The 26,107-nt window shown below is 43.8% G+C and overlaps 1 protein-coding gene across 4 annotated transcripts in view; it reads left to right on the forward strand.

Annotated features, from left to right (window-relative positions):
* FANCC (FA complementation group C) overlaps positions 1–26,107 on the forward strand; it is a 119,766-nt gene that overhangs the window by 17,151 nt on the left and 76,508 nt on the right. For 2 of the 4 annotated variants that reach the window (XM_084784054.1, XM_084784056.1), the window contains exons 2-4: positions 6,648–6,847; positions 16,560–16,644; positions 18,942–19,036. In XM_084784054.1, the coding sequence (XP_084640180.1) occupies positions 6,683–6,847; positions 16,560–16,644; positions 18,942–19,036 (345 nt within the window). In that variant the 5' untranslated portion in view covers positions 6,648–6,682. Of the gene's footprint in view, positions 1–557; positions 801–6,647; positions 6,848–16,559; positions 16,645–18,941; positions 19,037–26,107 lie in introns of all 4 variants that reach the window. The other 2 variants (XM_084784053.1, XM_084784055.1) reach the window with 2 other exon arrangements.

Genomic DNA, 26,107 nt, shown 5'->3' on the forward strand with positions numbered 1-26,107 from the left:
CTTCTTCCTCTTCCTCCTCCTCCTTTTCCTCCTCCTCTTCCTCCTCCTCCTCCTCCTCTTCCTCTTCCTCCTCCTCCCGAGTGCTAGGATTACAGACGTGCGCCATCACCGCCCGGCTCTTTCTTCTTTTTTAAAAATTAATTAAAAAAAAAATATATTTTTTCAGAAACAGGGCTTCTCTGTGAAGTCCTGGCTGTCCTGGAACTGGCTCTATAGACCAGGCTAGCCCCTAATTCAGACATCCATCTGCATCTACCTTTGCTTTCTTTCCCAGTGTTGGGATTAAAGATGTGTATCACCAAGCCTGGCCAGTTTCTACTATTTTAATTATGTTACGGCTAATCTTGGTTGTCAGTATGTCTGGGAAGAGGGAACTTCCCTTAGGTTGGCATCTGGGCAAATCTGTGGTACATTTTCTTGATTAGCAACTGATGTGGGAGGGACCAGCCCACTTTTGGTGGTGCCACCCCTAGGCAGGTGATGCTAGTTGTTTAAGAAAACAAGCTGAGCAAATTATGAGGTGCAGCAAATCAGTAAGCAGTGTTCTCCTGTTTCAGACTCCTGCCGTGGCCTCCCTTGATGATAGCTGTATCCTGTAACCGAGCTAGACTGTTTCCTCCCGAAGTTGCTTCTGGAAGTGTCTTATCACATCAACCGAGAAGCAAATGAAGACACATTACTAGTGTATCTTTTCAGCACATCTTTCTAATGGACTTAACTGAAAGCCCGTGGTCTTACTGTTAGATGAAGACAAGAGTGCAAGAATAGTGGTTTGTCAGTGTTTATGCTGGGGCTTGAGGGTAGGGATGGCACATCTTGAGTTGGTGGGTAGGCTTTTGGTGCTCCGGTGGAGGGTGCAAGTAGTGTTTGTGCCGGGGCTACGGCCGAGGATGGCATGTCCTGAGTTGGGGAATGGCTTCCTAGTGCTGATGGAGGGTCTCTGTTGCTGCTCCAAGCACAAGCACTTGCTGTGGCTAAAAGGAATCAGGCTAGAGAGAAGCTCGTTCTCCAAACACTGAGGAACTGTTGGAGAGTGCAAGAAAGCCCTAGAGTTATCTGCCAGATCACTTTTCCTTAGGGCTTCACAGTCAGCTGAAGAGACTCCCTCTGCACCTGGTTTGAAATTAGCACCTCCAGTCTATGGACTCAGCCTCTGCTGAAAATTGAAGTCGTTTGGAAATCACTTGTTAATTTCAGGCCTGTGTTTCTGATTAGCCTACCTCAGGTGAAACAGCACTGACGAGGAAAGCCAGCTCCTCCGACCAGCACTTTCGTCAAGCCCTGATGTTTGGGGGAAGGAGCTGTAGTTTCTCCTTTGTATTATTTATTTTTAAGTTTTATGTGCACTGGTGTTGTGCCTGCATATGTGTGAGAGTGTTGGAACTGCTAGAACTGGAGTTAGAGCTGTGAGCCTCCAAGTGGGTGCCAGGATTTGAACCTTGGTCCTCTGGACAAGCAGCCAGTGCTCTCAAGGGCTGAGCCATCTAGCTCAATTTCTCTATTGCATAAGTCCTTCCTGAGTAGGATATACCATTACGACGTTAAGATAACGCTGCAAACACAGGAGCAGAGCCATCAATTTCACAGTAGTGAAGCAACAAAACCTTCCGCTCTGCAAGTTAAGTATACTGGATGACTGTCAGCCCGAGAGGAGGAAGAATACTGCGTGTCTGAGGTGTACGGGACATACATGTCTCAATTTTATAGTGACTGATGGGGTGTGGGGGTGGCATTTCTGACAAGATCATTGTGGCGATGCTGACTACAGGTAAGGAGTTAACTCCTGTTCAGTGCCCATGAACTGTGTTTTATGGTGTTCGGTGGGAGACTCTTGTTAGGTGCTAAAATTTCATAACAGGAGGGTTTGATTGACTCAACTTACAGCGGGGGGAAATAGTGCTTTTTTGTTTTGTTTTGTTTTTATACCATGATACCACTTGAAGAATGGCCCTTATTTAGCCTCTATAGATTTACCTCTGATACTTCTGGTTTAGAAATGTTTCAGACCAAAAGGGAAAGCAAAGTTTGCTTTCTTGGCCCTCAGAAGAGTACTATATGCAGCTGCTTTTGATAATATCTGATTTATAATTAGCTCTGTTTTAAATATTGACAATCTGTGAGCTACAAAGTCGTCTAGCAACACAAACAAATCTAAATTGGGTATGTCTTCTCTCTGCAATGGCTGCAGTAGGCTTGTTAGTTTCTGCACATTTGTTTAATATGATTGTAACTTCTTACTCTGTGCCCAGTGCTGTGTGTACCTGTGGCTTCCAACAATATGCTCAGAAAACCAGATGCTTTGGTGAAGATTCAGGTAAAATATGTTTGAGTGAATAAAAAACTTGATGAGAATTGGTTTGAGCAGGAAGAGGGTGCCATGTTGCAGTGACCTTCATGTCCTCAGCTCTACAGAGGTGCTGGCCAGCCCTCTCAGGCTTCCTTACTTTTGTTTAAGGAGACTTCTACCACTTGAAGTATCATATGAAAACTATAGTGTCTAAAATGGAAAGAAACCTTTTAAAATGGAAAAGTTTCTCTAAAATCCACTGTCTGAAGCTCAGTTCCTACAGCTTACAGTTTTGTGACACATCTGCTAACAGGAAGAAGGGTGCAAGAACCACAAGTGTCCATACTTGTGTCCCTAGACAGTGCAAACACGCTGCCCTGTCCCTGAGCTCCTTCCCTGCTTTGCAGTGGAGTTGTCAACAGCTGTAGGCTGGAAGCTAGTGTGTTCTTAGGATTTAAGGTTGTCTCAGTTTTCATTCTGTTACGATAAATATTCCAAAATGAATCCATATAAACCGAAACTCTTTGTGGTTTCTGGGAAAGCTTAGGAGTATAAAAGGGGCCCTGAGAGCAAAACAGAATGAAGAAAATACAGTAAAAGTTAGGCACGGAAGAGAAGAGTTTGTCGTATTCAGGGCTTGACATAAGATTGCTCCAAGAAGAACCCTCTACTGGCCACAGTGGCCACCGGTAATCTCCAGACTTGAGGCTGAGGCAGGAGGCTTGCGATGAGGCTGAGGCCAGTCTGGGTTGCAGAGTGGCATTCTGTCTTAGAGAGAGGAAAGGAGAAAAGAGAGAGAAAAAGGGTGTGGGGAGAAGAGAAGAGAAAGATTTCTGATGGGTAACTGGGCTCTGCCTTTCTGCCACCTCACTCAGGGTGAGGTTCCTAGCAGAGTCTGATGTGCCTGACATGAGCCATAGTCCCACCCTGACTGCTGGCCAGCCCTGACACAATGGAGCATGGAGGAGAGGTGGGGGTTGCTAGGAAAATGGTATGCCGTCAGCTGTACAGTGTTCTGTACACTGTGAAGCTGGTGTTTCTTTTGAGGGGCATCTCTGACCTGTGCAACTTTCCACATCTAAACAAAGTTGGTTTTAAGTTTTTGAAAGTAAAATAGTGGGTTTTGTCCCTTGTTACTGTAAAAATTTCTTTGATTTACCTTTTTAAATATCTAAACTGATATGTCCTCAATGCCATTTATGAATTATACACAAAGTCTGTTAGTTTGTCTGTTCTTGGTTGTCAACATGACTACATTTGCAATTAACTAGAACCGAGGTGACTGGGCTCACCCGTGTGGGATTTTTAATTAAATAATTTGAAATGGAAAGTCCCACTTTTGGTCTTTTGAGTTGGGGAGATCCATCTTTAACCTGGACCATACCTTCTGCTGGCAGCCTATCTAAAGGGCATGGAAGGAAGGCGCTTGCTCTCTCTGCCTGCTTGCTCTCACTCTCCCTCAAAGTCCGGTCTTTACTGGCATTAGAGCCTATTTCTCCACGATTCTGACTTCTACTGAAGATGAGAGAGCTGAGAGATCTAGCCTTGGGGACTGAATGACTACTAGGCCCCTTGGATCTTCGATTGGTAGACAGCCATCGTTGGACTAGCTGGACCTCAGTCATGTTAGCCATGCTAACAAATTCCATATATACTATATGCATATGTGTGTCTGTATGTACACACACACACACACACACACACACCCACACACCCACGCACACCCCCCCCCCACACTCATTCTATAAGTTCTGTGCCTCTAAAGAACCCTGACAAATACATAAGAGCATAGACTTTAGAGCTGATTTGGGTTCAGATCTCAGTTTTGGCTCTGCTCTTTCCTAGCAATCACTTCTGGGATTTTACATGGTCTCACTTTGGGTAATGATGTAGTCTCTGTGTTACTATTATTCCCCATAGAGTCACTCTGAGGACTGCGTTCACATGCGTGAGCCACTTCATACATAGCCCAGAGCATGATGAGCATGTATATGTTCACGTCACACAGGCGACTAAAAGTTGTTTGAATTTTTATTTTTGGAGGTCTTGTCTTACATTTTAAAATTTAAATTATTCGGAGAAGCAGTTTTTGCTATGACATGTAACTTAGAACTGTAAAACTACCAGAGAATTATCATTTGTTTTTTGATATATATTGAGTATTTGTCAGCTATGTTAGGTTCTAGGAAGGCAGAGAATTGATACATAGCAGCAAAAGAAGCTGTAACTGAGTGAGTAAATGCTCAGAGTACCTCACCATAGCCAAGAGAAGACATCAGGGAAACGATGTGGAGGCAGGGAGGGGTCAGCTGTATCCCAGAGCATGCCTGAAGCCTGGCCTGGCTGTGCGGGCCGTGCTGGGGAGAAGATGAAAGGGGCATCTGAGAGTGCAGCCTGGACACTTCAGCCAAGAGTTGGTAGGTTTCCCCCCCTCGGCTGAGTTGGAGTTCTTTCCAAGGAAGCTGTGAAAAAGTGTATACTGTGTGTGATTTACATGTACGAAAGTTGTTTTTTATGTTTCTGTGGAATGACTTGTAGAGGGGCGTATGAGAACTAGGGATGCTTAGAGCAGTCCAGGAGGGAGGTGGAAGGAATTTGTGAAGTTCCACATTATTTTTTGGGTAGAATTTTGTAGATGGCTTTACTGAGGACAGTGAGAGAAGAGACACTGGATTTAAGTGTTGCAGCTCTGGGGAGAAAGGTTTCCTGGCAGTTGGGAGCCAAGGAATGCCACAAGTCACACTGCACAACAAACCACACATAAGAGATCCACTGGAAGATCACAAGAGCACAGCTTTCTCCGGTTGGGCATGAAGTAACAAAGAACTGAACTGTAAACAAGCCTTATATAGGGTTTCTTGAGGAATGGAGCTTTCCAAGGTGGCCTGGGATTGGTGGGATTTTGTAGCCTGATCTTGGGGCAAGCTCAAGGATTGGTGGGATTCTGTGGCCTGATCTTGGGCTTTTTTTTTCCTCTGTAGGGTGGAGTTTGGCCAGCTGAGTCCCTCAAGGGGATGAAAATGACTGTTACAGCCATGAGAGAGAAAGGAGGAGGGTAGAGTGGGGGGGGGGGCGAGAGAGAAGAGAAAGAGAGTGAGAGAGTGAGAGTGTGTGTATTGGCCACTGAGGCCTCAAGGGGCTTGTACCAGGTCTACAATGCTGACCTCTGGCTGCTAAGTGTCATTTGGCTAATGTGTCTATGTCATGCCAGCTACCCTGCCTCAGGGAAGCTCAGGGGTCTGAGGGGTCACTAGGCACAGGACTGGAGGGGCTTCTGGTGTCCAGGGGCCACACCCCTTGACCCCCACTCAAAGAGGCACAGGATGCCTGTAGCCTCCTTTTGTGCTTTCTTACATTTACTTCAAGGGCAAGAAATCAGGCTTAGGAGATTTATTTTCTGTCCTTAATGAGTCCACCACCTAGTACGTGTGATGTATTATGTTTTATGAAAATTGTCTTGTGACTGGATTTTATATGTAAGGCAGGACTTTAAAATTTATTTTCACCCATTATTAGCTTATTTGTGTGCTAATGTATGTGTGAGTGTGCCCATATGTGTGGGTGCATACGCTCCTTTGAGTACATGTTGACACTCACTGTCTTCCTCTATCTCTGAGTTTTTTGAGACAGGGTCTCTCACTGAACCTGGTACACACCTCCTGGGTAGGTTAGTTGGCCAGTGAGCGCTAAGGCTCTGTGTGGGGTGACAGGCACAGGCCAGGCGGCTTGTCCTGAGGGTGCACAGCTCACACTGCCTCAGGAGCTCCAGGCTTCCTAAAGTCTTTACACTTAAAGTGCTGCATGAGGAATGCGCTTTACTTTTTCCCTCCTGAGAGATGAGGAGGCACTGGGCAGGAAATTCATTAGATAGTAATGCATGGAGGGTTTTACACCCAAATATGAAGCCACGTTGCATATAAGCGGCACGACTTCAGAAGCATTTCTCAGGCGCAGACTGTCCATTACACCCGTGGATGTTTCTGGTTTCTCATCTTTATATATGCTAAGGAACTTCACATTCAGAACATTTAAAAATAGCTCTTAAGGGGATATAAAGCATTATCAGCTGTGCTTCTTGTCCACAATTAGTGTGCTCTTGAGGAAGTGTAATGACTTTTAGTAATGACATTACTCATGATAAAAGTACAGATGTTAAACTTTGAGCTACAGCTGGATGACACATTTAAAATGACTCTGAGAGAACACTAGCATCTCGAGCAGGCTGTTTTCATCTCTCATAATCTGCCTTCGCCCTCGGTGGGTCATGTATGTGCTGACAGAAGAGCCTGTCCTAACTGCTCCATCTGTTCCCACTCTGAAGACCTGAGGCATGCTCACCATTTCCTGTGCTGCTTGGCAGGCTGCCGTGAAGAGACGTCGTCGCTGTTCTCAGAGATGGCCCAGGACTCTGCAGACCTTGCTTCTGACTATCAATTTTGGCTGCAGAAGCTTTCTGTATGGGAACAGGCCTCCTCTAAGGAAACCCAGCAGGACACCTGTCTTCACTTGTCCCAGTTTCAGGAGTTCCTGAGGCGGATGTATGAAGTCTTGAAGGAGATGGTAAGTGCCCTGTGACATTAGAGACTCCACCAAGCAAGAATGCTACTTTGGGACTTGTGAGCCTGAGTTAATTCAACTTATTGATATATGCTGCAGACAGGAGCTGGTTTTATACCTTCTGTTATAGAACAGCACTGCTTTTCTTTTTAGCTGTTTGAGACTGCTTGGCTAAGAAAGGTAATTAATTCATTTATTCTTACAGTGTTTGGAATTAAACCTAGGACCTTTTCTGCATGTTAGGCAAGCTTTCTATTAAAAAAACAAAACAAAACTGTATGCTTGCCCCAAGCAAATCATTTTTAGATTACAGGGCTTTGTTGCTTGTTGTAAGTAGTAAATGGGGTTTGTCCCTGTGCCCTTTGTTGTAGGACTGTTTGCGCTTCCCTCAGCTTTACACTCAAGTAGGTCCTCCTAAGAGATACTCAGATCTCTACTAATAAATATTTTAGGAGATACTTTCAAATAGTGAATTTTAAATGTATAATTTATTGCTTATATTCACATTTATCTTCCTACTGACACAAATTGCATATAGTGTTGGCCTTCCTGGTCCTCAGATGGAAGGGTATCCTAGGACTCAGAAGCCCAGGAACCACACAGCTCTGAGGGGAAAAGGTATCGCTAATGACAGTGCTACAGCTCTGAGGAAAGGTCTCTAGGACTCGGAAGCCTAGAAGCCACACAGCTCTGAGGTGGGATGGTGTCCCAGTGGAAGGGCATCCTGAGGCTCAGGAGCCCACGAACCACACAGCTCTGAGAGGAGGCCCCCTCAGCAGAGGTGTGGCAGCTCCCAGGAGAGGGTATCCCCGCTGAGCTGAGAAGCTCAGGTGCCTCAGCCCTGCTCCACTTTTCTTCGTTGCTTCTTTTCTTCTTCCAATGAGAGAGCCATATCAGGCAGTAAATCTCTTTAAAAGAGATTTATTGGCGGGATGAATCCAGGAGTGGCTGCCTCTGCCATTTTATGTAGGGTTTCTTAGGGGTGAAGCTTTCTAGGACAGATATTTCCAGAGTGGGGACTGGTGGGATTTCAAGTCCTGAGCTTGGGGAGTTTGGGGGATTGGTGGGCTTCCTGCTCAGAGATTGGTGTGTTTTTGTGGGAAGCTCAGAGACTGGTCAGTTCTCTTGCTCAGAGATTGGTGGGTTTTGTCTAGACTTTTCACCTCAAATTAGCATACTCTGGGATGAGTCCTATTGAGGGGCTGGAGATGACCTTAATGAGTTACAGAGGCTGGGATTGCTGTTATGACAGAGAGGTCTGGAGGAGAGGCTGGGCTGCTGGAGCTCCTCAGGCAGGGGCCTGGCTACTTTTTTGCCTTGAGGGTTTACAAAGTTTACAAAGGGAGTCCATGGCAGGGAAGGCTTTCCTGCTGCTGACAGAGTCTGGAGAGGAGGTGGTGCCATTGTAGGCAGCTCCCATGACGGCAGTAGGCTGAGGCAGGAAGGGCGCCTGCTCCTGCTGAGGAAGCATTTCTGCTCTGACAGGAATTGCCATTTTGAGTGCTCCTGTCTTGTCAGTCTGGGGTGGAAGGAAGGGCTTTGACAGCCCTGCAGTGGGAATGAGGGATTCTGACAGTCCTGGCAGCACACCGCTTAAAGCTTTCGTGGGGGGCTGCTCAGGAACAACACTGAGAGCTCTTGGGTTGGGGGACTACATATAGCCTTGGCTGTCCTAAAACTCCCTCTGTAGACCAAGCTGGTCTACACATAGAGATCCACCTACCTCTGCCTCCTCAGTGCTGGGAGTAAAGGTGTGTACTACTGCCTTGCTGGCTAAGAGCCATGTTTTCATGTTATTGTCTATTGATGCCAACTCAAGCATGGGGAAAACCTTCCCTGTTGTGGACTCCCTTTGTAAACTTTGTAAGCCTCAAGGCAGGAAAGTGTCCAGGTCCCTGCCTAGGAGCTCCAACAATCAGGCCCCTCCCTCCAGGCATAATGGCCCTAATGGTCGTTTTCTAGTGGCTATAGCTCTCCCTGAGGAGGGAGAGTGCCCAGACCCTACCCTACAGAAAAATCCCACCAGATTCTGATCAGGAAGACCCACCAATCCCGGAGCTTTTCCAAGCTCAGGACTTGAAATCCCACCAATCCTCACCCTTGAGAGGCCGCTGCCACCTTGGCCGCCTTGCCCCCCTCCCCAACATCCTATATAAGCCCTGCCTGCTGTTCAGTTCCCTGCTGTGTTTTCTTGGGAACAGAGGCAGCCACCTCTGGACTTGTCCCTCCAAGCCCTGGATTCATCCCTCCCAATACATTCTTTTATGAAATTTGCTGCCTGGTGTGACTCTCATTGGAAGAAGCTAAGAAGGGAAGAAACAAAGAAGTGAGCTGGACAGAGGCTCTTGAGCTCCTGAGCTCATTTGGGGGTGCCCTCCCCTGGGTGCTGGGACTCTGAAGAAGTGGAGTAGCAAAACAGAACTATTAAACTGAGCTGAGGACTCCAGCTCAGCCAAGGATCTCCTCCCTCAGGGCTGCAGCACCTCTGCTGAGGAGGCCTCCTCTCCAAGCTGTGTGGTTCCTAGGCTCCTGAGTCCCAGGATACCTTCCATCTGAGGAAGAACGCCAACATTGGTGTTTCATAGTTACTTTTAAATTTGAATATGAAAGTCTAATTGTTATTTAACATAAAAGGACCCTCCTGTAATTCTTTTTGTTTGTTCATCAAAGCCAATGAGAAACTTGAAGGGCAGGTTTCTGCAGGTCATTCTGTAAATAATGAGTTCATACGTCCTTAGACATTAGAAGGAAAGGCTGTGTGAACAAGTGGTGCTAATTTTTGAAACTTTTTTATGTAAGTTGACATGATTTGGTCTCAGAAAGTGTAGGCCCAGCCCTCATGCTGGGACCACACAAGGAACTTCCTGCTGCAGCATTGGGGATCCTGGGGGCACAAAGGTCCTTTTTGCCCACAGATGACTAGGGAAACCAGGGACCTCTGCTCTCCCACCCAGATTGCTGAGAGTGGTCAGTGTTAATGACCTGGTGATCCTTTGCTATCTGTGTGGCAGACCTCACCCAAATCCCCAAATGTTTATACTAGACGTCCTTTTTAGCTCCCAGTTATAGAAATTAGCCTTAGTGGGGATGTAATATGACTTTATATCCTGCTGACCTCTGTGCTGTCTCAGTCAGAGACCACACTGATTTGAGGCCCTGTAGTTATGGAACCCAGTTGCATAGTCACATGTGTGTGCTTTGTAAAGGAGTTTCCGTGTAGTCACACATTAAGCTTTATTGTGCTCCTGGAATTGGAATGACTGTTTCCAGGAAACCTAGAATGGGGTGACTGTTGCTTGGAAGCTTTTTCCCAGATTGTACTGTGTTTTAAATATGTTGACAATGAACCAACTGGTATCAGACTGCCCAGGTCTGATTCAGGTTGACGAGGTTTGCCTCCCTGTCTAGACATTGGCAGGGTCCCCTTCATCAGGCTGTTTTGGCTTCCTCACACGTGGGCTCAGTATCGTCTTGCTTTTGAACTTTGTAAAATTAAACATATGGGCTTTTCTATGCCCTCTCTAACTCCCAAATAATGACACAGAGACCTATTACCTTTTTTAGTAAGCCTCAGGCACTATAGCTGGGCAGATTCTCAGTTAGCCCCACCTAAATTAACCCGACTAATCCTGACATCGGCCTACTTCCCAGCCAAACACCTGGTTACTTGCCATTTTAGTCTCACCCTGACTGCTCCTGCTCCCTCCATCTCCTCATGCTGACCTCTCTTATGGCCACTTTTTTTTCTGGCAATTCCCTCATAGCCACCTTCTCTCTCTCTTCTCCACCTGGGACCTCCTCCTGGGATCAAAAGTTCCACTTCAACTTTTCTGCTCAGATATAGGCTTTTCAACTCTTTATTAACCAATCAGAGATGATGGACAACAATCTTTACACAACATTGAGACAGGAGATGATTCAACAGTAATGACAATGCCCACATCAGGACCACAACCAGATCTTTGGGGCATAGAAATCAGCATCTGAATACACAGTGCATAAAACCATCCCCCAAGACCTTCTCCTTTTAGTTCAGTAAAGGCTCTTTCTCTTACATTAGTAAACTGTATTCAATAAGAACAGTTATGAAAACTATAGTTAAGAATTAAATTCACAATGTCCAGTCCATTTGTATTTGGCAATCTTGGAGAAAGTATTCCACTGTCTATCTGTCTGGTTGAGTCTAGAGTTCTGTATCTAAATAATTTTTTTTATCATAACTTGCATTTATCAACTTACAAATATCTTTAGACCTTAAAACATTTTAGTAAATTAAAAAAAACTTAAGCTTAGTTGTGAGACTATAACTATCTGGTCTTCAACCCCATCAAAGACCTGAGAAGGATAAATATTACCTTAGTAGACAGGAAATGCAGAGCAAGGACCTTCCAAAACTAAAGAAATTAGAGAGATAGCTGGCTTCTTGGACTGTCACCCATAGTTTTTCTGTACCGTTGGGTTATCTTCAGTCATCTTTCCCACTATATGACAGACTTTTCTGTGAAGCAGGATTATGAAAGACTGCCTACCTTGTCTTGGCAAAGCTTTACAGTTGACTTCCCAGCATCCAGTGTGTCCAGCCCTTTCTGCAGTTGAGTCAAGGGCAGTTTCTTACCCAGTAGGTAGCTTCTGCCACATTTGAAACAAACTTCACATGGAAGTTCTTTGATGTCCATCATCATCTTTGAAGTAGAATGAGGATGCTACCAGGGGCCAATAATTCTCACTGTCAAAAAAGCCTTTTATTAATAAAACATCTTTAAATGCCATATTCTGTAGATCTCTGAGGTTTTTGAAGGCCATCTATCTATAGAATATCTGAGTAGGCAAGCATTGCTTGTTTCTAGTTTTTTACTGTTTGTTTAATTTTGAAAACATCTACAGGAGGCTAAATACTACACTTATTTCTGTAATTAAACTGGTACCTAATATGACCACAAGTTTGGCTGACTATTAATTTGCATTTCTTAATTATCCTAAACAGTTTGTAAATAGCAGCTTTCAAGGACCATAACTTTATGTTACATTTTAAATGAGTTGAGTAGGTACAATATCATAGTCAAGAGTTGAAACATATATACAGTATGTTGTAGCAAGAGTAACCTTAAATTTGTATCAATATACAAAGATCCATACCAATGTAAAACTTAAGATTTATTTATTATGTAAACTGTTCTTCCTGCATGTACGCCTGCATACCAGAAGAGGGCACAAGATCTCATTATAGATGGTTGTGAGGCACCATGTGGTTGCTGGGAATTGAACTCAAGACCTTTGGAAAAACAGCCAGTGCTCTTAACCTCTGAGCCAGCTCTCCAGCCCAAACAATGCTCTTTAGTTTAAAAGTAGATTCAATAATATGCCCTTTTATCCTATCATTCCTATATCCCCTCTTTTTTCTTTCCATTCCTTCTCCTCCCGTTTTCCCTTAACACTAGATAAAAAAGAAAGGACAAAGGAAAGAAAAAGAAAGAGAAAAAGAGATCCCTGAATCCAACCTTCTTTAATTAGTTTCCTCCCTGACCAAGACCATTAACAACTTGCAACCAACCCCCCTTAAATGGCTACAGACAGCCATCATCCACTGAACTACCAAAACCCACCCACTCCATTTTTTGGGGAATCGGCTGTCATTTTTAAAAAATTGCTTCCTGCTGCCTGGAGGGCGATGTTCTCTTTGGGGGCCCTAAGAAAATTGGGATAATGGCCTATTCTAAGAGAGCTAGCTGTATCATTTCTTGTCCAGTTTCTGTGTGATGGGAAAGTTCAGGGCTTACCTGAATTCCTGGACGGAACAGTCTTTGAGGTTGGACCATCTTAGATAGCCATTTTGAAATTGTCTTAGATGGAGATTTTGGAGGAAACAGTAATGAGGCAGTCTGTGAGGTTGGGTTATCTGAGCTACTTGTCTTGTTGTCTTGGCTCTAGTCCTTTTACTTTGTAAACATAAACTTTTAAAGGTAATACACATTTTTGCATTAACACATGCATGGGATGTGCAGTATACACAATTCAGCCAAGGATGATTCTCTGTTCTTTGTTTGAGCAGGTGAAAGGCATCTGCCTTTTTTCCTTTCTTCTCTTTTCTTCTTTTTTCTTTTCTTTCTTTCTTTCTTTTTTTTTTTTTTTGGAGACAGAGTTTGTCTGTGTAGCCTTGGCTGTCCCTGACTTGCTTTGTAGACTAGGCTGGCCTCAGACTCACAGAGATCTGCTTGCCTCTGATTCCCCGAGTGCTGGAATTAAAGGCTTGTGCCACCTCGACCAGCTTCATCTGTCTTTACAAGCTAGTTTGGACTGTGTAACCAAACTGTAATGTAAATTTTCACCCATGCCAAATGAAAAGATGACATAAATCTTAAGGATTCTGTAGCCAACAAAATTTATTGGCTGTGCAGAGACGAGCTCTCATGTCTCAGCCAGTCTCATAGCTTTTCCCATGAAGAGGGACCAGCAATTTATGTTACCTGTGTTGTTGTTTTCCTTGGTTTCTTCCTTCATGTTTGCAGCCTAGATCTTCAGGAGATCGCCCCAGTCAAATCTAATCTTTATTAACTTTGAAGGAATCCATAGCTTTTCTTCTCTGGTTGAAACAAAGGCAAAACTTCTTTCCCAATGCCTGTCTCTCCACTTCCATTCTGCAGTTATCATTTAAAAATTTAAAGTAGTCAGTAAAGCATTATTTAGTCTATCTCTGGGAAATTCCATATGAGCATTTCCTTTTTTTTTTTGAGCATTTCCTTTAAAATTCTGCTAGATTTCTCTATAACTTCTTGTCTTGTAAGAATGCAAGATATATCTCTAAGGTTTTCTGTGCCATAATGTTTAAAATATTTTTGTTGTATTCTAATGGATACATATGTAGAAGCATCATCTGCTTCAATCTGTAAAGGCATTTCCAAGATTGTCATCACTTCTAATAAATGTGTAATCTCAGAATCAGCCTTTTCAAACTCAGGGCAGAGACATATTGAAATCTTGAGTAAGTATCAGTTGTATGATGTGTTACCATATGTACATATCTTAATTATCCAAATGCTACAAAATGAAACACAGAATCTATCATATGACATTGCTTTAAGGTAGTATCACTGACTATAATCTGCATTCTTAATTCAGCATATAGAGTCTGATTATGTTGTCTTATAGCTGAAGCTTTCTGAGCCAAATATGGCTTTAAGTTTTTTGTTTGACCTCCTGGTCCTATGCATTTAATCCATTTTAGATTTTGTTTTTCCTGAGACAATATCCCAATTCCTAGGGGCTGTGTAGATATCCTTTTAAGTGGCCAAGCTGAATCCAGGAATCTTGTGAAGTTGTTACATCTGCTCCTGTGTCTACTAAGCCTTCAATCTCAATTCTGTCTAACTGTAATTTTAACTTTTGTGTCTCATCATTCATAGCACTTTGCCAGGGTGCTTGGTTTCTGGCCTTCCCTGAGTTCTCCTTTATCTAGTGAAGCTACTCTGACTTTGCTATCTGGGTTATTAATGCCTGTATCCAGAGCAGGGCTGCTCATTGTCCTGCACATGACTTTCCTCGCTACTGACCGGAAGCAGCCGACTTAAATTTGATATGAGGTCTCCTAGGGCATTTCCTGACAATGTTTGCCTCTTGTAGATCTACATTAATTAGTGCAATTCCAGCCTTTACCACACCTTGCATACTTCAGCAGGCTGGGGCCTTCTTTTTGGATTATCTCTAGAAAACACATTGTTTCTAGGACCATTTTGCCTATAATCCCTTTTCAGATGACTTTGCTTGACTCAATTAAAGCATTTGACAATTTGTATTTTCTTAAGACCTTTAAATATTAATTTTTCCTATTAAAGTTGCATCCTTAATTTTTTTTTAAAATCTAGCCTATCTATGAGATGCCTTCTAAATTCTTCATAACTTTGGGGGTGGCCACTGTTTGCTGGCACTTATTGTATAATAAACAGATAAGCTATGGTTGATTTTTCTAATAACCTTTGTCTGACTTTCTTTATTTTCATTATATGGTATCTCAGTAGGCTCTGGTATTAGTTCCTCTATCTCTATCTTAGTATCTTTATTTTTATTTATAATTTTTTCTCATTATTCTTATAAGGCTTGGCTCTACTTTTCATATTTCTCTTTTGTATCTCTAAAAGCCTTTTTCTTTGAGAAGGCACACACACAAAATCCATTATGGTTATTAAGGCTAGAATAAGAAATACCGATATGGTAATAACCATCATCAGTAATGTGTCAGTCTCAGTTAAGCCATTTGTTTCTTTACTTTCTGCTTTTATTTTTAAGTCATCTAATATGGCATCTTATAGGATCAAAAGCTCTGTCACTGTTTTTTTTTTCTGTCTTATGTGTCTTATTCCTTTTAATTTTATTAATTTCAAGTTATTATATCTGTCATTTTTTTTTCCAGTCTCTTTCTTTCTTTACATTTAAGCATGATTTCAGATGTTATTACCTGTTCGGAGGCTTGGCTGTGCTCGGGTTTCTTCTTTTCTGTTTGGCCCTGGCCTTTGTGTCTAGCACCTTGGCTCCCCTTCCCTTCCCCTTTCCCAAACAGGGGAGGGGCGGTTCTGCTGTTCCACCAGAGAAACCACAGCTTCCGTGGTTTGGGACCTATTCCTAGGCTGGTGTGTGCTCTGCTGCCTGTCCTGGAACCTTGTGCCCTGCTGTGCTGGGCTGAGCCAGTGCCCCTGACCTTTGCCCACCTTGGGAAAGTGGTGCCAGTGGCTGCCTTGGTCACTAGGAAGCAGCTGGTCCCAAATGGGCTGTGGTTTTTGCCTGCCATTGTAGCTCATGGGCTCTTTGTACCACCCAACTCTGGCTGGAGCCACTATATACAGCAGTAGGTGCCCATAGGCTGGCGTGCTTCCGTGATTTGCCTGAGCCCATGTGACACCCTGGGCTGTAGTGCTGTTTGTCCTCCCATGAGAGCCAAGCCTCACCTTTGCTGAGACCACCTGGCACTGTGCTACCCACTGCTCCCAGGCCCCACTGTGGGCCCACACCTCCCATCATGGAGTTGGCTCCTCCGAGCAGCTGAGTGATGAGGAGACTTTCTCCTACTCAGGACAGTTTACAGTGCTAGGAGGTGGGGTTATGTGTGCACTAATCACCAGTGCTGCTTTTACTCTTCTTCAGTCTATGCTGTGTTTAAATGAATTAGTTTTTCCTGCCTGGCCTGTCCCAGCATGTAGGAGGCTGAGGCAGGCTGGGCTCTGTGAGTTTGAGGGCAGCATGTGAATTTTAAGACAGGGAAGGCTAAGTAGATCGACCCTGTCTCAAACAATAACAACAACAAAGAAATAGTTTTTCTGACAATTATGTTTTTGCAAAATACAATTAACTTTCTGATAAAATTGAAACAACCAGAACAGGGCATGCTGGTGCACGCCTGTAATCCCAGCACTCTGGGAGGCAGAAGCATGCAAATCTCTGTGAGTTCAAGGCCAGCCTGGAGTCCAGGATAGCCAAGGATACACAGGGAAACCCTGTTTCAAAACAAACACAGAAACAATTGAAACGAACTAATCATACTGAGTTTTTAAGTATGAAGTATAAGTTAAATTTTGAGCTTCTTTCCTAGAGCTTTTCTCTACTCTCCCCGCACACATCCTAAAATAGGCTGCATAGGAGCACTCAGGCTCCCTTGAAGAATTGTGTTGCTCAGTTGAGTTTCATAGTCCTCTTTAATTATCAAAACATGTGGCTGTTGTTTTCATAGGATTCTCGTGCGATACTGGAACGGTTCCCCACAATTGGTCAGCTGTTGGCGAAAACTTGCTTGAATCCTCTCATCTTAGCATACGGTAAGAGTCTCAACACACAAACTCCTAGGAGTAGTTCCCTTTCTGTACTTCTAATGAGGCACAGGGATATAAATTGTAACCTCATGTTTCCACGGGGCAGCTCACCAAGTGTGTGCATCTTCCTGTGCTTCTGTGTATTACAGGCGCGCGCGCGCGCGCACACACACACACACACACACACACACACACGCACACACACACAGAGAGAGACACACATGCATGCACACAGGCTCATGCATGTGGGCCTATAGGAAAACAAGGCTTCTTACAGTGGAGAGAGGAACCACTTCATGATGTAAACACCAGTGTTTGTCTATAGTCATTTTTATTACCTCATTTTAAATTCTCTATAATTAAACTTGGTACTAATGATACCCAGTTAATTGCTTCACGGTTCATTAACTCATGTACTTTTACCTATATTATAAGGTTTGGTTTTCTTTGGTTTTTCGAGACGGTTTCTCTGTGTAGCCTTGGATGTCCTGGACTCATTTTGTAGACCAGGCTGGCCTCAAACTCACAGAGATCCGCCTGCCCCTGCCTCCCAAGTGCTGGGATTATAGGCATGCGCCACCACACCCAACTGGGTACATATCTTCTTGGTGGAAAGAGTCTTTTGGTTAGGGTGAGAGGATAGAGGAAGGACCTGGAGAAGAGGGTGAGTACAGCATCCTCAGTAACACTGCGTGGACTCACTGCCTTCCCTGTAGCCTAGAGTTCTGGTTCTCATTGCCAGCAGCTGCAGAGCATCCCATGCACCCTATGAACATCCATTCCTGTAACAAGAACAGCAACCTAGCAGCTAAAATAGTCTTCATCATCTCAGATAACTGCTGTTTTATACTTCTAAACTGAGGACTAAGGTGTAGAGAGTGTAGCCTTTATCTGGAAGCTCAGTTAAGATACCAAACAGTGAGCTATTAGCAGCAGATGTATGTTGGCACATACTTATTCCTTTCGCTCATTTTTAGAATTCAAGTGTGTGCCAAGATCAGATGGTGGATCCTATCGGATCTTAGGCAGTTTCCTGTATCACCTTGTGGGATGCCCAGTTCCAGCCATGGGGCCTCTGGGGAAGAAGCTCCTGGCCATCCCTGTATGGAGTGTTAATGGCACTCAGGTGACCAGCAGTGGCTTCCTTATGTCTGTGACCTATCTAAGCATAGTGAGCCGTGTGCTGACTAACCACGGGACATGCCAGCACAGCACATCCGAGCAAAGATTGGGAGAATGTCCCTAGTTCTCTTTTAATTCCATATGAGAGAAAAATGATAGACTTGCTGAGCTAAATGTGTAGAGTCACTCAACACCTGGGGATGGGGTTGCCCATCTTTTAATTCTTTGGAGTTTACTTTTCATAAACTACCGTTTTCCTCCCTCCCTCTTTGAAACTGTTTCCTAGTACATCACATTCTTTACAGTGAGGCATATCAGAAATTTACACCAGGTCAAGTACAGCAGTCATATTTTACTCTGAGATATCAGTTTGGCCTGAAAGAATTATTTGAAAGTTTTGAGTCTGGAAATTATTGTACGTTAGGCAAGACTATACCCCCTGGTGCTTTATTTAAGCTCATAGGAAAATGAATGTCCCTCAGAATGACCCTGGTGAGTTTATTCAGAGTTATTAATTATCGACAAAGCAAAAGCTTAATGGTTTGTCACTGGGGGAAAACTAGGCCTAAAGATTATGAAGGGATGGGTGCTCTCAGTGAAGGTAGAGATCTCCTGTAGTTTGTGCTGCCCTGCGCCTTTGATAGCAAAGCTGTTGGAAGCACTGTTTGCTCTGGGAGGCTGGAAGGTGCACTCGGCGTGTCTTTGAGGATGCTGCAGGGCTGGGTATGTCTCCCTCACCTCTCTCCCACCACAGGGTCTGCATTGCTGTGTCTAGCCTGTGTGCTAACAGCTTCAGTTGATAGGTTAGTTTTATTTAAACTAATTGTGCTGTAAGTCTCTGCCTGGAGCAGATTTGGCTATCAGAGACAGGGACAGAGAGTAGTTATTTTGCCTTAAAAAGATGGAAACTACTGATCTTTGAAATGTGAAATTAGAAACATCTTGAAGAGCCCAGCACTTTCAGCTCTTTCCATCCCTCTTGTTTGGCTTTAAAAACTGCTGCTGCTTCAGAAAAAGAGTTGACCACACAGGAGCTGGACAGTGAGCCGTGCCCACAAACAGGCCTCTGCCCAGCTTGTTGCATGAGGTTTTCTAAGTATGTTCTTAAGGCCTTGCCCAGCTTGTTGCATGAGGTTTTCCTATTTGATAAAGTCTGCTCATTTTAGTTTTATTTTCTGCAGATGAGAGCCAAAAAATTCTAGTGTGGTGCTGCTGTTGTCTGATGAACAAAGAACAGCTGGCGGCTGGAGAGGCGGAGCTTAGCTCGTGGACCCTGGTGAGAGAGTGGTGCCATCTGCCTTGCTCTGGCTTCAGCTGCTGCTTTGAAGGCGCCCTCCCCACACACACTCCTTTCCCTGTATTGGCTCAATTCTGTGATATATTAAGGCTTTCAACCTGTAGGTCACAAGCTCTTTGGGGGTTGAACACAGGGATTGCATATCAAATATCCTGCACATCAGATATTTACATTATGGTTCATAAGAGTAGCAAAATTACAGCTATGCAGTAGCAATGAAATAATTTTATGGTTTTGGTCAGCACAACATGAAAAACTGTATTAAAAGTCACAGCATAAGGGAAGCTGAGAACCACTGGCTTAACATGTTGCCTTTTACTGTTAGATTTGTGCTGTGTGATGAGCTTGTCAGGAGATTTTAGGTTTGCTTGGTGATAAATTTCCACAATACTCCTCCTTCTGATGACCCTCCCAGGGCTGACACCACTGCATGCTGAGTGGTTTTGAAAAATTCTTGGTGATGATTAGACGAACGCACTGGTTTTCCTCGAGCTGTTGCTGGAAGCACTGCGTCTCCCTGCAGCACAGTTTACACCCTCACATAATTTTCCTCCTAGAATGGCTCTGCTTCTCAAGCCTCTTCTGTAGTGGGCTGGAGAGAGGACTCAGCAGTTAAGAGCACTGATTGCGCCTGTAGAGGACCCAGGCTCAGTTACCAGCACCCACATGGCAGCCCACAAGTGTCCGTAACTCCAGTTCCAGGGGACCCATGACACCAGGCATGCATGACGTACACATGTATGTGCATGTAGGCAAAATACCCATAACATAAAAGAAATATTTCCAAAAAATGCATCCCAGAGTTGATGCTTAGGCCACTGCTCCTTATGCTTTCAAAGTCATTAATCTCGGCAGTCATCCGAGAGCTGATGGTTCCTCTGTGTCTGTTTCCTCTGGAATGGCAAACACAATTTGGCTGGCTATTTTGGCTGTGTTCTGTTGCCCCCACTAGGTGCACAGCCTGTGGACTTGCTGATGCAATACCATCAGACTCGCTAATTGTCATGTGGTTTCCATTAACCATTTCAGGAGATGAAATAGCCCAGTATATTGGTACACGGGGCTTGGTCTATTGATGGCTAGAGATACATCACCTTCACTTCTTTTTATGTGTCCTTTATTTTAGACAAAATTGATAACAGTGATGATAAATACACTATTGTACTTTTCTGTTAGATTGGAAGAATAAGAGGGGTTAAAAGGATTGGGCAAGAGAATGAATGAATACAGAATTTAGTTTGGAGGAAAATTCATGTAAGGGCTGAAGAAACGAACTGATAAATGGAGTTAGAGGAGGGGGAATCTATAGAAATAGAGTAATACTTAGATTTTAATAGAGTAATGTGTTGTCTTTAAGTTTTTGATTGTTACATTTTATAGAATGTTTGCTATTTTAAAAACAATTACTTAGTGTGCAAGTTTGTATTGGCTAGCTCATTAAGTGGTAAAAGTAGCCCATCTAATAAAGTATTTCTAGGATGGGTGGGTTAACTTTGTACAGTTAACATATGACTTGACTAGATTTAAAAATTTCTATCCTCATATTTTATTTTGTGGTCTTTTCATTGTTTAATGGGTAAACTAGTACTGAGACACACTTAAATTAACAGTAATGCAGGAAGGTAAAATTTGAACAGTTTCTTCCATGGGGCCCTGAGATGGTGACCACCCCACTCTAGCGTGGATATGGGTTGTTAGGAGAGTGCTGCTGGCAGGTGTGATGGTGGCCTAGACAGGGAGGGCTGCAGACATTTCCTGAGGAAGGTGGCAAACTAAATGTGTTGCCAGGGTGATTGTGCAGGGAATAGCCAGGTGTGTCAACAAAGAGAATGTGCAAAGCATGATGGGAGAAAGCAGACCAAGGAAACTCCTAGTTCTTGCAGATACCTACAGCTTGGTGTTCCTGGAGTGTGTGCTAACCACGATGTTGGAAAGACAAACAAACACCAGCTGTTGTGGTGATCACAGTACCGATCTTTCTCCCTCCCTCCCCTGCCCCTACCCTCCTTCCTTTAAATTAAAGGCAGTAGGGAACCCTAGCGTATTCAAACAGAAATCACATGATGGGTGTTAGTTTCTGGAACTGATAGTGAGAAAAGGTTGATGTGGAAAAGGGAAGGCAGCACTTGTGACCAAGGGGAGAAATTAGGAGTTGTGGTAGAATGAGGTGGTGGGAAGGTAGACTAGGTGGGGTGTGCAGACTGAGCGCAGGTGTGCTTGGGACTTGGCAGGGCATGGAGGGTGATTGAACACGGCACCCCCAGGAGGGAAGCTGACTGATGGAGCGGGGCTGAGAGTGAGTACTGACTGGGAGCACATCAGTGGAGACAATTGAGGCAGGACCACCCTGAGAGCACAGGAGTCCTCATTAAAGAGGAGTGGAAGGGATCTTGACTTCAGGGTCAGAGTCAGAGAGAAAAGCCACAGTGCTGAGGAATGGGGTATGTGTGGTCCTTTGTGCTAGTGCTGTATGCTGTACTGCACTGTGAGAGGCATATGTACTGCCTGTAAAATGTTAACGTTTGTAGGAGCTGCTGAAGAGCTAAGTAGGTGAAAGTAACTTGAAGGTTATTACTGATCCAAAATGCCATTATTTCAACACAGTTACTATAGAATTATTGGGATTATTCAATATTTTATACTGTTTCTTGAATATTTACATTTACATATTTTATTATAATTCAGACACTACATTTTAGTTGGAAATTATCAATCTTTGTATTTCATAAAATTTATGATAGGAGGAAGTAGGTTCATATATTCAAGTTATTTAAAATTTATAACAATCAAGTAACAGTTTAAACTTTTATTAAAATTAGTGGAGCTGAATGTTCAGTGCGTGGCTGTACTGCTGCATTACCGTGTTCAGCAGCTGGAGTGGCAGCAGGCACTGTGCTGGTCAGCTGCAGAGCTTGCAGTGGAAGGATGGAAGGCCCTCCTGTAGCTGTGTACAAAGGAAAACCCTTTCTGAGACTAGGCTTTGTAAGAGGTGGGAATAGCCAGATCCCTCCAGGCTGTGAAGTGATGGGAGCCATGAGATGAGAGAGACATTAGAGCCTAGGACTGGGGAAGGAGGACGCAGCAGTAGGTTAGGTCTCAGCTGCTCGGTGGGAATGAGGTGGTTCCCTTATGAGGTCATGCTGAGTACAAGGGACCTAGACAACCCTCCTCTGCTCTGTACAAGGCAAGCCTGTTTTGATGAAGAAATGTGAGTAGATTAGAACAACTCATAGCCTTCTAAAGCTAAGGAGTGTACTGTCAGTTGCTACATGGTTTCATAATGCACTATGGCGGAGGGAGCTAGTTGTTGGTTTTTAAATCACTAATATATTGAATTTATTTTTTTCTCATAGGTAAAAGGCTTGCTTTTTGTCTTTTGTTTTTGTTTGTTTTTTTGTGCCTGTGTATGTGCATGTTCCTGTGGGTACACACACATGTGTATTGGTGTGTGGAGGTCAGAGGTCAGTCCCAGATATTAGTCCTTAGGGGCTGCTCACCTTGTTTGTTGAGGCAGTGTCCCTCAGTAGCCTGACACTTGGTTAGCTGCCTGCTTAGGAGTCTGTCCGTGTTCATGTCTGCAGAATATGCTCCACTTTGCCCAGCTTTGTTAGCTAGACTATGGTGAGATTCAGTTCTCACATTTGCACAGAAGGCACTGTGCCAACTCAAGATACGTCCCCAGCTCCAGACATGTCAGCTTTTCATAAAGGGTTTTAGAATAACATATTGCACATTTAAGATACATAATATAACTTGGGCCTGGAGAGACAGACAGCTCAGCAGTTAAAAGTACTGAATGCTCTTCCAGATGACCTGGGTTTGATTCCCAACACCTACATGGCAGCTCATTTACAACGTTTTGTAACTCAGTTGCCGGGATCCAGTGTTCATGGCCAGCCTTTTTGGGCATTGCATGCTTGATGGTACACATGACATACAGACAAACACCCATGCACACCAGCTAGCTAACTAAGTGACTATGTCTCATTGAGTATCCTTATGAAAACTGTATCAGACATATCATACAATTTTTTAGTTGTAGTAATAAAATCTTGAGTAATTCTGTGTTGTATTGATATTTATTTATTAAACTCCAGAGAGCTATTCTATGACCTGGCTAGCCACCCCCAATAATCAAGACAGAGATCTAACAATTTATTCAAACAGCTGTAGCACAATAACTGGGCAGGTACAATTTAAAATAGTTTTTTATGCTAGTCCCAGCTGCATTTCCCAAATTACTTGCCAATAAGTTGTCCTGTCTGGGCTGGGTCTGCTCCATCAGGCTACATTTTCTTTCTCCATCTTCTTCCTTCTCTCCCTCCTGCTTCTCTCACCTCCTAGTCCCTACCTTAGGTCCCAGCCCAGGACCCGAAGCTCCGCCTATTTCTATTCTACCCAGCTAGAGGCTCCAGCCTTTCTTTATTAGCCAGTCAACCCTAATAAGGGAGCAAGGTTTACACAACATCATTTCATGTATGTGAGGATGTACCAGATCTTGGGGGCCAGTGTTTTAGCATTTGAATTCACAGCAGCATTAGACCGGACCCCAACAGTGTTCTAGAGCGTTACATGTGTGATTAAAAAAAAAAAAAAAACTTCTAAAATCTGTGATAGAAGATAGCAGAGGCTGTCATACTGCATCCTTGTGTTTTCTCCTGATGGAAGATAAATTGCAGATGTGTAGCTATGTGGTACACACCGCACTGGTGAGTGCTGGCATGCAAGGTGGCCAGGGGAAACCAGAAACACCAGACTTTAGGATTGCAGGGAAAATGGAGTCCTTACCCTGAGCAGGTCTTGGAGTGGGGCATGTCCCTTGAAAGGGCTACGGCTGGAGAGAGAGCTCTCGTCTCTGGCACAGAATCCAATACCATCAAACTGCAAACCTGAGAGCCACATTGCAGCTGGTGCTGGAGTGAGGTTCTCTGCCCCTTCTAGCATGTTCACAAAGTTCTCAAACTGGAAGACATTTTAAAAAGTATTTTCTTATTATTTTATGTGGAGGATGGCATGCCATGGCACATATGTGGAGCTCAGAGGAAAACTTGAGGAAATAGTTCTCTCTTTTAACCATGTAAGTCCCAGAGATTGAACTCAGGTCCTCAGGGTTGTGTAACAAGCCCCCCACCTTTTTTTTTTTTAACCCACTGAGCAGTCTCACTGCCTTGGGAAATGCTTAGGAGATCAAAGGCCCCTGCATTATTCTGAGGAGTGATGACTGCTTTTCTTTCTTGGCTCATTGGACAGCCACTTTGAGGAAATAGTGTGAGTAGGGAACTGACCGTGACTTTTATACAAGTTCATAAAGAAATCTGCATGGTGGGAAAGCACTGACTAACTGCCTTTCATAGGGACATAGGGAGTGCTTCCATTTTGTGCTGGTTGGGCTTTGTCAACTTGACACAGTTCAGGTCATTTGACAAGAGGGAACCTCAAATGAAAAAGTGCCTCCATCACATTGACTTGTAGGTAAGCCAGGAGGGCATTTTCTTGACTAATGATTGGTTGATGTGGGAGGGCCCAAGCCCATTGTGGACAGTACCTTTAGGGTAGAAAGAAAACTGAGCAAGCCAGGAAGCGGATTTCCCTCACTGCCTCTGCTTCAGTCCCTGCCTGAGTTCCTGTCCTGGCTTCCTTTACTGATCCCCTCTAATTAACTTGTTCCTCCCCAAGAACTTTGGTCATGGTGTTTATCACAGCAAAAGAAAGCAGACCACGACAACACTTAAAATTGGTGGTTTTCTTGTCTAGGAGGCTGAAGGCACTTACAGAGCCAGCAAAGGGGAGAGTTAGAGAGAAAAGACTTGACCTTTTATGATTCATGTCCTGTTGCCCACATCCCTTCCTTCCTCGCCTAATATGACCCTCTTCTTACATAACAGTATAACATGATGCCTTACACATAGTACTTGTGTGACTTGTCAAAGTGAAAAGTTCAGATCTAAGATTAAATAAATCATCATATGTTAGAAGCAAGTTAAGGGTGATAGTTTAATTTTCATTTCATTTGAATGTAATTCTGCTTTTATACTTCTGTGCCTTTGAGCTATTTTGGATTGTCTATTTTGTTTGTTTTATGTTGCTGCTACTCAAAGAGTCACACTCTCTGCCTATCAGGTGTTGGATTGTACCAGTGTGCGTGGGATGGCATGTGGTATGTTTTCAGTTTGTTTGATGGCTGTGTTAACTTTCCTTTTAAGTAGAACTATAACTGAATTGGCTTAGTTCAAAGAACATTGACTTTGATTTCACACAGTCTTCCCCTGTGCTCCCCCTATGTCATCAGTTTGAAATAAAGGATGCTTTTACATTTATGTATTATATTTTGTTAAGATGAGTTCACTGAATTTTTGTCTGAATTGCCCAGGCTGGATTCCTTGGTACCTTTTTGAATACCTTGAAAAGTAGGTTGAAACACTGAAGTCTGTTATGGGAGCTGTTTGCTGTGTAGAGCCATTGTTGAAGGGTGTGCATGTTTGCACTGCATGTGTCTGCCCAGGCTCTACATCACAGACCAAGTGTGTCTTTCTGGAGTGTTGTTCCTACCAGATCTGGTTCTGTTTAATACTGACAATGTTGGTGCATGGCAAAGAACCAGATGGATTTAAGCTCATAAATCTTGGTTCCCAGGTCTTTGAAAGGCTTTGTGGTTCAAATGGCCCTTTACTCTGGTAGATGCAAGAAGTACTTACAAAACGGTGGCTCTCAGAAGGATTTCACAGCTCTACACATCTACAGACTCCCTCCGGATGCGCTACTCTCCTGGGAACTAGAGCTGCAGTTCTTTATGCATTGCAACCTGCACTTGACTATATTAAAAGAGGATATTTTATGACTGTTTACATAAAGTGTCTGTATTAATTACCTTTTTGAGGCTGTATGAAACACCATGACCAAGGCAACTTATGGAAGGATGGGTTTATATGAGCTCAAGGTTCCAGCAGGACCAGAGAACCATCGCCATGGGGTGGGGGACAGTAGCAGCAGCCAGGCATGACAGCTGGAGTCCAATCCTAAGTTGCTGGTAGGAAGCAGAGAGAGCATACT

Source organism: Acomys minous (genome assembly GCF_964271855.1).
Source record: "Acomys minous genome assembly, chromosome: 5".
NCBI lineage: Eukaryota > Metazoa > Chordata > Mammalia > Rodentia > Muridae > Acomys > Acomys minous.